The 12,317-nt window shown below is 28.7% G+C and overlaps 3 protein-coding genes across 3 annotated transcripts; 2 read left to right on the forward strand and 1 right to left on the reverse strand.

The window, feature by feature from the left end:
• The first annotated feature begins 432 nt into the window (after positions 1-432).
• Positions 433-4,664, forward strand: LOC108001686 (dual specificity protein phosphatase Mpk3). The gene is made up of 4 exons (XM_017062828.3): positions 433-2,592; positions 3,119-3,304; positions 3,403-3,645; positions 3,726-4,664. Exons 1-4 carry the CDS (start codon positions 2,199-2,201, stop codon positions 4,103-4,105), a joined length of 1,203 nt encoding a protein of 400 aa, XP_016918317.1. The 5' UTR covers positions 433-2,198; the 3' UTR covers positions 4,106-4,664.
• A 1,685-nt stretch (positions 4,665-6,349) lies between these two features.
• Positions 6,350-9,368, reverse strand: LOC108001684 (phospholipase A-2-activating protein). The gene is made up of 6 exons (XM_017062825.3): positions 9,193-9,368; positions 8,208-9,077; positions 7,776-8,106; positions 7,468-7,702; positions 6,948-7,366; positions 6,350-6,856 (listed from the first exon to the last, which is right to left on the reverse strand). Exons 1-6 carry the CDS (start codon positions 9,366-9,368, stop codon positions 6,539-6,541), a joined length of 2,349 nt encoding a protein of 782 aa, XP_016918314.1. The 3' UTR covers positions 6,350-6,538.
• Positions 9,369-9,855: 487 nt separating this feature from the next.
• On the forward strand, positions 9,856-12,208 carry LOC108001685 (dolichyl-diphosphooligosaccharide--protein glycosyltransferase 48 kDa subunit). The gene is made up of 3 exons (XM_017062826.3): positions 9,856-10,032; positions 10,683-11,309; positions 11,401-12,208. The coding sequence occupies exons 1-3, from the start codon at positions 9,900-9,902 to the stop codon at positions 11,943-11,945; spliced, it is 1,305 nt and encodes a 434-aa protein (XP_016918315.1). The 5' UTR covers positions 9,856-9,899; the 3' UTR covers positions 11,946-12,208.
• The last annotated feature ends 109 nt before the right edge of the window (positions 12,209-12,317 follow it).

The following is a 12,317-nucleotide window of genomic DNA, read 5'->3' on the forward strand; positions in this document are numbered from 1 at the left end:
TTCATATCATTCTATATATTTTAAATAACAAAAGATAAAAAAAAAGAGAAAAATATTTTAAAATTTTTAGATTTTAATATCTTTAAATAAATTTTTTATCGATATTAAAAATTTCAAAATCCAATTTTAAATAATTATAAAGAAGAATAATTATAAAACATGAACAAAGATATAAAGAATCTTGCATTTATTGAATCATAAAATTCACAAAAATTTCTTTAAACAAGAATTATGTTTTTGTGTTTCTTAAAATTTTTTATTCAAGTTTTAATCTTACTTAAACCAGATTTGTATCTTATAAACTCTAAAACTCTTGAGAAAGAGTTATTTTAATTTAATTTTTGTTGTCCTCAGATGATAATGAAGATATATTATGATTTATAATAAATATTAATGAATTATGTAAGAAATAAAATTTTTTAATTTCTGCAGGGTGACAGAGAATATCATGTCGATCCTGACATGCACACAAGTGTATGTGCACGTCGATGCGATGTAGCTTGGGTAGACGATGCCGTGTCTCCTGCGGATTGTAATAATATGCGCCCACGCACGCGTGAGAGAGTGAGTGTGTAGTGTACTAGCATTCCCCGTCGTCTCCTCACTTCTGGCTCATACTGCGGCTCGGTCAGTACCGATTCCCCGACCCATCTACCCACGCCTTGTTAATGAAAACATCTTTTGTCAATGAACTGACGTCAGTCCGAACTGGGATTGGTCCGATAGCGAGCACCACGTGACCTGGCACCAATCAATGTAAAGACCAGTTTCCCCTACAATCGAGGATTCGAGCGCCATTTGCCCATTCTGGACGGAAGAACGCTCGAGGTAAGGTGTGGCCTGCAGCAGGCTGGCTAGAAGGCCACAGAAGAAAGACAGAGATAGTATATGCTGTGCTTTAAACGTTAGAGAAAGACCGGAAGTTAAAAGAAAGCGAGAGGAAGATAGAAGGCAAGACACGAGAATTGTAGCTGAGCTCTACTGCTCTCTCCGTGTTCGGTGGAGAGTCAGAAGAGTGACGTAAAAGAAAAAAAAAGAACAGGAAGTCGGTACGGCATTCTAGGAAAGACGCGTCGAGCAATGTTGGAGGGATTTGTAAGGTGAGAACGACGGTCTCGAGTCGCGTAGCGCCGAGATACGCGACTGATTTCTTGAACTACGTATTTCGTTCATTCGGACCGTTTCGAATGGACTGTTCACGGTGGCTCCAGCGTATAACGCAGCATCTCTGTGTTAGTGAAGTGTTGAAAAAGAAGCTGAAGTTGAGAACATGTGTTGCAGTTGTGATTGGATTGAGTTCACATTAAAGAAACGATTGAGGAACGAAGAATAAAATTAACATATAAAAAAAAGATACAAACACATACATTTGCTATATGTTCTATTGTGAAAAAATAAGAATAACATTAACACGTTTTTTACGAAACATGATGTCGAGTAGACTGTCGATGTGGTTGTTGAGATAAAGAGATAGAAAGAAGTGTGTGGTGACACAACGCAACGTGGGATCATGCATTTGTCGAATGAACTGAAACATTCCGCTACTGTGGCGTTAATTGGACCTGTCGTCTTTATTTACAAAAGGATCAATAATCGAGACGAGCTGCTGGCAGTGCCAGCGGCGGAGGAGAAAGAGGAGGAGGAGTAAAAGAAAACACGGCATTGAGATGCCGTAAGAAATGATGAATACACGTGAGAAAACATTGAATTGAAACATAGATACATATATATAAAGTTCGAGAAAGACACCAAGCATTTGGATGTCTCTAAGAAACGTATTCTATCATACAATTCTAAGTGCCATTTCGTATTTGAATATTTAAGAATAAATGTATAAGACGCGTGTACTTAGAATGCGTCCAAGCACTTAGTATTCATACTGTCCTCAGTTACCGATAAACATGTAACCAAGATTGATATTCAATTGAATACAATCCTAAACAGATATCATGTATATACATTAATCATTACATAAAAACCAATGGTAAAGTGTTACTTGAAAGTGCCATATTAAAAAGAAATTTTTTTTCAATTTTGTTAAGTCTCAAATGTTTTGGTACTCAAATAGAATATAATAGAAATCAATGATTTCATTATTAATATGAGTAAATTATATTTAGAAAGAAAACAAATGTGCTCTAAGGAAAGAAAATTACAAAATCAAAGAAACATTAAGAGTTTTATTTAATGCTTACAACATGCCAGGTGGAAGTGTTATAGAGGAAGATTTGGTGGATCCTGAGTGGCTTTTTAAGCAACTAAGATCACCAGATGGTCCTAACAAGCTTCTTATTTTAGATTGTAGAGCACATTCTGATTTTTCTGAAGCTCGCATTAGAGGCTCTGTACCTTTAGCTATACCTAGCATTATGCTGAGACGATTGGCAGCTGGAAAAGTTGATCTATTATCAACAATAAGGTGCTTAGAATTAAGAAACAGAGTAGAAGTATTTCTGTGTGGTGATGAAAATAGTAGAGGGACATTTGTATTGATTGGTGACTCTACAGATCCTGCAGGACATCAGGGTGAAACAATTCAAGTTTTAAGTCGAAGACTTAGAAATGGTGGAGGATGTGTTGCTATTTTAATGGGTAAGATGATCAACATGTTTGTGAATATTCTTATTGTTTTTTTAAAATATATGCATTAAAAACAAAAAAAATGTATCTCAATATTTTTATTGTATTTTAAAAAATATAAAGTAATTATAGATTATATTATAAAATTTTTCAAATTTTTATAACCAATTATATTTACTATAAATCAATAAAAAATATATTTGAAATAATATTGATTTATGATTATGTATAAATTATGATTATGTATATTGATTATGTATAAAGAGTATTACTGTCTAATATTTTCTATTATTTTATTGTTATTTATTTCTTTATTGTTATTTATTTCTCAATTGTATAAAATTTTTATATTCCTCACTAAAGTATATATTTATTTCATTCAGTCTTTTCTACTTTTTATTTATTATTTCTATAATATATATTATTATATAAAGTTATTATATCATAAATATAAATAATAAAATAATAAAAATAATAATAAATAATAATAAAAAACATATTTCTTCTTATTAAAATCCTTTATTTTATTTTATTTTAGATGGTTTTGGAGCATTTAAAGATAGATATCCCGAGTGGTGTGAAGGTAGTCAAACTAGTGGTGAAGGTCCCCCAGGTCAAGATTCTAATGAAGGTGAATTAATGGGTCTTAGATCACTTCGAATTTCCACATTACCTACAAGATCATATTCAGATTCTGACAGTGATAGTACATGTGATTCTGTTGGTTAGTATATTCAAATCATCTTCATTTCTTTATGAAATATAAAAAAAATGCATTTCAATGAAATTGTGAAGAAATCATAAAGTTTGTGATTTTTTTAGGTCCTGAGGAGGATAAAGATTTTCCAGTCGAAATTCTACCGCATTTATATCTTGGAAATGCAGCCAATAGCGAAGACAGAGAAGCTTTAGCACGTCATAGGATACAGTATATTTTAAATGTGACCCCTGATTTGCCAAATGTATTTGAAAGCGCTGGTTCGATAAAATACATGCAAATACCTATAAGCGATCATTGGAGCCAGAATTTAGCTAGTTTCTTTCCACAAGCAATTCAATTCATTGGTAAATATAATAAAAAAAAATAAAAAAAGAATGGGTTAATATATTTAAATTTGAAACATAATCATTTGTTTATTTTTCAGAGGAGGCTCGAAGCTCAGATAAGGGAGTGCTGGTTCACTGTCTGGCCGGAGTGTCTCGGTCCGTTACGATAACTGTAGCCTATCTTATGCACAAATGTAGCCTTAGTCTGAACGATGCCTTCAATTTAGTGCGCAGTCGAAAATCTAATATTGCACCGAACTTTCATTTTATGGAACAATTGCATAGTTTTGAAAAAGAACTGAGAGATAGAGGCGATAGAAGTAATAGAGGAAATGATCAAAGATGTATAGGAGCGTGCCGACCTGGTGGACCTTGTAATTGCCCAGCTCCCAGTTTTCTTAGTCCCATAGATTTGGGTCTTAGTCCAGATTCGGGAATAGAATTCGATAGGTGGGCATCGAGTACGCCGGCTGAATGAGACGGGCCAGGGGGGACCCAATATAAATTTTAGGTCCCTCCTAGTATGCTGCCATAGCAAAAAGTAGCAAAAAGAAGCCCTAATTGAAGGGTGCGGGAAGTTCACATTTCTGTGAAAAAGAATGTTGCTATGATTGCGATAAATTATGATTATAAATATATTGTGATTAAAAATTTAGAGTCAAAAAAAAATTTTTAAACAAAAATTTAGTTTTAAATTAGCTCAAGAATTAAGAATTTTCATTATTAGCTAAATTATTATTAATAACTAATTTTGAGGTGAAAATTAATAAAAAATTCACTATTCGTACAAAAAACAAAATTTCAAATTTTTATGATAATGTATATTAATTATATATTAATTTGTAACGATATATTAATTAATTTGCGACGAACAAGGCTTGAATTCAAATATTATTAAAATAGTCTTTCTAATATTTTTCTATTAATTGAATAACAGAAATTGTTTTTGACAAGATTTTGCAAACCATAATTCTATATTGTTTAAAAAAAACAAAAAAACAAAAAAAAGAAAAGATTTATTAAAAAACATAAATAACGAGTTACTTTCTAAAAGATTATTTTTAATTTAATGAAGTTATAAATCAAATTTAAATCTTATTGTAATTTAGGGAAAAAAAATAGACATATGACTGCTAAAAAGAGTTCTATAACTCTTTTCTAAGTTGTCGTGATATATGATGTTAAACACTGAAAGTATTTTATAAATTTAAGTCTGTACTTTCTTACAAATAATTATAATATCTGAATTATTAGATAAAAATTTAAGATTCTTTTTTCAATAATGTTCAAAGACATTTTTTTGGCTTAATCTATTGTTAAGATACATTTTTATACGTATGAGATGTCTATATTTTTAATACTTGTTTCCTGAACCCTTCAATTATCGAGGCTGTGTTTGATTTTATTGCGAACAATGCTTATTCAAAATGAAATGAAATGAAATTACAAATCGTAAAATAGGCAATCATAAATAATTGAATTAAAAACAATTCATAATGAATAACTGCTTGATAAAAAAACACACTTTAAATTCAGAGGTACAAAAAATTGAGAAATCTCTCAGCAGTTTAGATTATTATAACAGAAAGAATAAAAAAATATATATTTAAAGGCTACAAATCGATACTATTTGAATGTAATTTTTGACATGATTTTTCAAATCCACAAATGTGACTTATCTTAATAAGGAATACATATTTCCTATGCAAATCTATCTTTTCAAAAGATTTGTAATTTTATGTGCACATTCTTTATCTCTGTTTATCTTTATCCCTCTTCCAAATATTTAATCTTGATTAATAATTCAAGACACATCTTTATGGATCAGTGCATTTTTATAGGGCATTCCGCGAATCGTTTATTTCTGAAATAAAGAACTTATTTTGCTTAAAAAAAAAAAAAAAAAAAAAAACACTATAGAAATCATACTCATATATTTCAAAATTCTGATAAAAAAATTCTTCATAGTAATTATATATTATGGTTTTGATCCTCAGCATTGGTACAAAATGAAAAGAAAAAGAAACTAATTAATCATAGATATACATATGGTAATGTATAGCAATTTGAAATATACTAAAAAATTCTTAATTGTACGATCCAACACTGTTTCTATTATCTTACAGATCTCAGATTATATATTTCAAATTATTTTTATAAGAAAAAAGCAAAGAAAGAAAAAAGAAAACAGAAATTACATATTCACATTCCCACGAACCACAAATGACCTGATGATACTATAAAAAGAAAACAAAGAATAAAATAATTATCTTTCATGTATGTATTGTTCATCGAAGATAATTGAAGTTAATGAGTGTACACAGTGAATGTTATTATTTTTCATTGTAATTAAATATGAAATCTGATTACTTGACCGACTCTTGACTTACTCGTGAGAGTGAATTGATATACATACATATATATATATATATATGTGTGTGTATATTTGACGTTAATGTAATAACAATATTCTACTATTACACTTGTTGTCTGTTGTATGTTTGTCGGGCAAGTGCTCGAAAGATTTAATTACATTACATGTATATTACATAAATTATTATTTTATATTCATTGTTGTACATATATTTTAATTAATTTTCATTTTAAAATACACAGATTATCTTATCTAAATTGAAATTAAAGCAACTGATCTTTACATATAAAAGGAAAAGGATAAAAAGAAATGTACATGTTTTTTTGATAAACAAAGATTGTTTCTCAATTATGGCAAAATGTACTTTTATTAGCAATGAGATAATTATAATGTTTAAACCATCAGATTGCAAAAAATATAAGAAACCTATTTAACGCAATATTGGTGAATATGTTCGTTAATTACAACACTTTATAGTTTGAGTCTTGATTTGAGTCTTCCATTGTTTTTTTCAATTTTTTTCTATATTTTATATATTTAAATAATTAAACTGATTATCTGTTTTGAACAATTTGCCAGCTTATCTGTTGGAATTGTAGTTTCTGATATAGTATAAAGTATATTCAATGCAACTTCTGATTGTCGTACTGCTTTTATTAAATTATTTCGATCTTCTGAATTTGATGTCGTACTCAAAAGCGTTCCTAATGCAACGAGAGTTCTGAATACTGCTTCAGATTCATTGAGACGTGGTAATAATGAGAACATTGCATTCAGACATTCTATTTTACCAAGGGTATCATTGTATTTATTCAGAGCTACAGTTAAATTCAATATATAAGTTGAAATTGCTACCTGAAAATATGCAAATGGAATTTTGTATTAATTATTTCAATTCATACTTTTTTTTAAATGATATACATTTTTTTTTTTTTATTATTCATACCTGATTATTTTTATTTGTAAGGGATTCTAACTCTGATAAAAGTTTTAGTATTTCATCTTTGCAATTAAGACATAGTTTTTCACCTTTCTCGTGACTGAACATGTTTGCCAGTAAGCGGAAAGTGAGCATTTGATTAGAAGGAAGTGCATCAGGTTTGATGTGCTTTTTTACAATTTGCAAGAGTTCTTCTGTACATAATACATCATTGACTTCTCTGCAAAGTACTGCAAGCCTAGTAATATCAAGCACAGGAAATAATATATCGTCTGACCAGTTTAAAAGTATTTTCAAAGTGCTTAAAGCATCAGTTTTTAATTGCTCAGAAGCTTGATCACCAGCAAGTTTCACCAAGGATTCCAATTTATCATTTGGTACTTTAAAAGGATCATTTTGTTTAGTATTTAATTCTTTTATCTTTTCTACAAAAAAAAATATTTTAAACAAATATTTTAAACAATTCGTTAATTAATTCTATTATTATAAATGCAATAGAAATAAGAGCAATAAAAAATATGAATACCTAAAATTTGAGAAAGATTAGCTTGTTCCAATTTCAAATATTTTGTATGAGGTATATAAGAAGGTACAGATGCGTCTGAAGAATTTGATGCTGTTGATCTTGTGAATTCGTGCGAAGCTGTATTTGTTGTCGACTGTGGAATGTACCTACTGCCTCCTGTGAAAGGATCAGCATATTGAGCATCAGTTTTCAAAACTGGTGCAGATTCAGAATTTTTTATTATAAAATTTGCAACCTATAAATAAAAATAAATTGCCATAAAATTTATTTTCATTAAAAAACAAATATTTAATTTTCAAGTTTTATACCTGATCTAGAAACAATTGACTAAGACCATTATCATGAAGGAACTTCTGGGCAACATGCCAAGGATCCTGATCATTATTATAAGGTAATTTTAGTGGAGGAATACCATCTTGTATATCCACTGAAAACACATAATCATACTCTATGCCGTTATAAAGCTGTTTTCCAGATGTAGCTACACTACCACCTGATGCACCCATAACATTTCCAATCTTTATCCATCTTTGCTCATTTTGTGACCAGCTATAAGCTCTTATAGCATCTCCATCATTAATTATTTTAGTTTGACCATCTCTCTGTCCAGGTTGCAGCAAAGCTTTGGCATCTGGTAAACTGTTAATGTAATTAAGTTAATTAAAATTATTTATAATTTATTATTTATAATCTAATTCTTACATATCATTATAATTTAAATTCTTAATTATTTGACTTACTCCTTAACTTTGATCCCACCTAATTCTTGTTGAGCATTAAGTTTAACACTAGCTACTTGCTGTTCAAATTCTTGCAATGTCTCTGAATCTGCATAGCGTTCAGGATTACATGAAAATATCCTAACAACTCCATCAGAGCTTCCAGTAACTACATCACCATTAGGAAGTAAAGCCAAACACCATACAGATTGAGTGGGCAAAGTAATAGTTTGACTTAATTCACTATTATGCCATATCCTAAGTGTCCGATCTTCACTACAAGTAAATATGCTTGTACCATTTTCTAAAGCTAAAATGCTATAGATATAATTCTCATGTCCACAATAAGTTCCTAAACAAGTTCCGAGGGACACATTCCAATGACGTACAGTGGCATCATTAGCACAAGTTAAAAATTCATTACTATTTATTGCAGATATATCACGAACACAATCAGTATGCCCAATCAATTTATGATGTATAGAACCATCACTTGTCCATATTATAACTAGCTTATCTGCAGATCCAGTTATAATGTATCCACTCAACAAATCTGCCACACACCATACAGCAGCTGTATGGCCCAGTAAATTTAATTGTGGTTTACTTAAATCACTTAAATTCCATAATTTAGCACTCATATCCCAGGAACTTGATAAGAATGTTCCTTCCTTTGTACCAGTTGTCAATTTGCAAACAGTATCCTGATGACTTTTTATAATGTTTATGGGCTCTGCTTGGTCCGAAATATAAATACGTATAGTCTTATCATGACTACCAGTAATAATAAAACCTGTAGGATTTTGCTCAGAAGGATTTATAACACATACAGAGGTGACAAAATTTGAGTGTCCTTTTAAAGTTGCAGTGTGCTCATAATCTTTATCATTTCTACAAAATAATAATATCGCTTTTATAATCGTATAAAATATATAACATATAAATATAGAATAAATAAAAAATTTTTTTTTTTAATTTTAATACAATCCTCGAATAGGTTAAATACCCGCATGATTTCCAAATACGTGCAGTTTCATCCCGGGAAGTAGAAACTATAGTTCCGTCGGCGAAGGTTGCTACAGCTCTCACGTCGGATGTGTGTCCGAAAAGAGAAGTTCTCAATTTGTAATACGGTTTAGCCATACCACTCTGATAATCGTGCGAGGCACGCAACAAGGACATAACTTATGCGAAACTGTCAAGAAAATCTTAGCGATTCTCGATGCAAATAAATGTGGATAAATTCGCACGGTTTTGACATTTAAAACGCGTTCGAGCATGCGTAACAATAATCACTATATTCGCATGATATTATAAGAAACTATTACTTAAATCATTTTTATAAATGTAAACAAATTTTTATCTTTTTGTCAATGTCATTAACCTAATATGATTGTTTGAAATTCAAGGTTATTTTATAAAGAATCATAGCTTGAAAATAATTTTATATTATATAATGTCATACAATTTGAATTGATTATTTTTATAAATATATAATCAAAATATCAATGCACTAAAGATAATATCTCTTTATCTTTTTTTATAAAAAACTTTGATTAAATATCGATAGTATATGGTAAATTTGATTCATAGGGTTGAAGCATGTCATTTCCGTAAAGTGAACAACTTCCGTTTGGTTACGTGTTGTATGTGAACCCGCTACTTTAAGATAGGGAAACCGGTCTCGTGGAAGAATATTATATATCATACATAATGAAATTTATAAATAAATTTTTCTATCTTGTTACGATATTTGGAATAGCGAATGCTGGGGGACCGACACTCGTTTTGTTAGATAATTTAGCTATAAGAGAAACACACTCCATATTTTTTAAGACATTGCAAGGTATGTAAATATTCAACTTCAATACTGCAAATTTCTATAAATTCAGAATCAAAATCAGTTAGAAAAACTAAATTTTTCATTATATATTCAGAAATTAATATTAAAAAGATTTTAATAATAATAATTAAGATTTTAACTAATATTAAATATAAGATAATTATTATAAATGAAAAAATTATAGTACAATGAATAAATATTATTGCAAAAGACTTTAATATAAATCATATTGAAACTGTTATATTATTGAATAAATGAAATACCTATAAAATGAAGTAGCTTTTAAATATATTGATTTTACAATTTTATAAATAAATAAGATAGATAAATAATAAAAATCTGTATTATTTTATTATCTATAGTTAATTAATAAAAAATTATTAATAAATAAAATTATTAATAAAAATTTATAGATATTGCTCTTTTTTATTTGCAATACTCATATATTTAATATTAATTAAAAATATTTTTTAAAAACATATAGTGAAAAATTGATTAAAAATTTCTTTTATCTAATAAAATAATTAGTTATTATCAATTGCTTTTTGAATTATGATGGCATTGTTTATGTGTATAATAATATTGTAGTATATTAATTGTAATGTAATTTATAAAAATATATGTATTGGTTAATGTTTTCAATTTTTTTATAGATAATGGATATATATTAACATTTAAATTAGCAGATGATGCTAATCTGCAGCTTTCTAAATATGGAGAATATTTATATCAACATTTAATAATATTTGCTCCTTCTGTAGAAGAATTTGGAGGAGCATTAAGTGTTGAAACAATAACAGATTTCATTGATGGTGGTGGTAATGTCTTAGTTGCTGGTTCATCTCAATCAGGAGATGCTTTACATGAATTAGCATCAGAATGTGGTTTCGAAATTGATGAAGAAGGTTCTGCAGTCATTGATCATTTAAACTATGATGTTTCTGATAATGGTTATCATACAAAAATAGTAGCAGATCCTGCCAATTTAATAGATGCTCCTGCAATTGTTGGAAGTAAAAATATAAATTCTTTACTTTATCAAGGAACTGGATTGATTGCAGATACAGAAAATCCTTTAATTTTACGTTTATTAACAGCATCTAGTTCAGCATATTCATATAATCCACAGAATTCTATAAAAGAATATCCTCATGCAGTAGGCAAAAATACATTGTTAATTACAGCTCTGCAAGCTAGAAATAATGCCAGAGTAGTATTTTCTGGTTCTTTGTATTTTTTTAGTGATGAAGCTTTTACTAGTCCTATTCAGAAAGCTCAAGGTAAGAAAATCAGCTTAACATCAATTAAACATCATAATTCTTTTTTAAATTATTAAATATATTTTTTTTATAATATTAAAATAATATACAGGTGGTCAAAAATATTTGAAATCTGGAAATGAAGCTGTAGCAACAATGATTGCTCGTTGGGTCTTCAAGGAAAATGGTGTGATACGTGTTTCCTCTGCTCATCATCATAGAGTAGGAGAATCTGAACCTCCAGCAGCTTATACAATTATGGATGATGTAGTTTATTCTATTGATGTTCAGAAATTAGCAGGAGATAAATGGATTCCTTATGAAACTAATGATCTACAATTAGAATTTGTTAGAATAGATCCTTTTGTTCGTATGACTATGAAACCTGTAGGTAATGGCAGATATGAAGCAAGATTTAAAATTCCTGATGTCTATGGTGTTTATCAGTTCAAAGTAGATTATACTCGTATTGGTTTAACACATTTATATAGTACCACTCAAGTATCTGTCCGTCCTCTACAACATACTCAATATGAACGTTTTATACCTAGTGCATTTCCCTATTACATAAGTGCTTTTTCGATGATGGGTGGAGTATTTTTATTCTCTTTGGCATTCCTATATTATAAAGAAGATACAAAACCGAAGTTTGAATAAATTTATTATTAAAAATATATAGATGCTTAGTCAAATCTATTAATAAAATATATTTAAGTCTAATTAATAAAAAAGCCCAAAACATATAATGATAGATTTATATTTATTTAATAAAATATTAGAAAACAAAAGAAATGATGAAAAAGTTAAAGTTAAGATTAAAGTTGTACTAAAAATTATATACTGTTTTTAGTATAAATATATAACTTTGAAACATGTTTTTATATCTCTTATAATAAATGAAAAAAAAATTGTAGAAACAAGTCTTTCTTTATATTTATAAATGTACATATAAATTTATTAACAGATAATTCTCATTCATTAAGTCAAAAATAGTAAGTTAGTTAAATATAAATTGCATAAAAAATGTAT

The sequence above is a fragment of the Apis cerana genome, linkage group LG8, assembly GCF_029169275.1.
Source record: "Apis cerana isolate GH-2021 linkage group LG8, AcerK_1.0, whole genome shotgun sequence".
NCBI classification, from domain to species: domain Eukaryota; kingdom Metazoa; phylum Arthropoda; class Insecta; order Hymenoptera; family Apidae; genus Apis; species Apis cerana.

What these genes read in the sequence shown, in the direction of transcription:
- LOC108001686 (XM_017062828.3), top strand. Translation starts at nt 2,199, where the DNA reads ATGCCAGGTGGAAGTGTTATAGAGGAAGATTTGGTGGATCCTGAGTGG. An exon ending in TAGTACATGTGATTCTGTTG is followed by an intron (nt 3,305 to 3,402) that starts GTTAGTATATTC and finishes TGATTTTTTTAG; the next exon opens with GTCCTGAGGAGGATAAAGAT. An exon ending in ACAAGCAATTCAATTCATTG is followed by an intron (nt 3,646 to 3,725) that starts GTAAATATAATA and finishes TTTATTTTTCAG; the next exon opens with AGGAGGCTCGAAGCTCAGAT.
- LOC108001684 (XM_017062825.3), bottom strand. Translation starts at nt 9,368, where the DNA reads ATGTCCTTGTTGCGTGCCTCGCACGATTATCAGAGTGGTATGGCTAAA. An exon ending in GGTGGGATCAAAGTTAAGGA is followed by an intron (nt 8,107 to 8,207) that starts GTAAGTCAAATA and finishes TTACATTAACAG; the next exon opens with TTTACCAGATGCCAAAGCTT. An exon ending in GTCAATTGTTTCTAGATCAG is followed by an intron (nt 7,703 to 7,775) that starts GTATAAAACTTG and finishes TTTTATTTATAG; the next exon opens with GTTGCAAATTTTATAATAAA.
- LOC108001685 (XM_017062826.3), top strand. Translation starts at nt 9,900, where the DNA reads ATGAAATTTATAAATAAATTTTTCTATCTTGTTACGATATTTGGAATA. An exon ending in ATTTTTTAAGACATTGCAAG is followed by an intron (nt 10,033 to 10,682) that starts GTATGTAAATAT and finishes ATTTTTTTATAG; the next exon opens with ATAATGGATATATATTAACA. An exon ending in TCCTATTCAGAAAGCTCAAG is followed by an intron (nt 11,310 to 11,400) that starts GTAAGAAAATCA and finishes AATAATATACAG; the next exon opens with GTGGTCAAAAATATTTGAAA.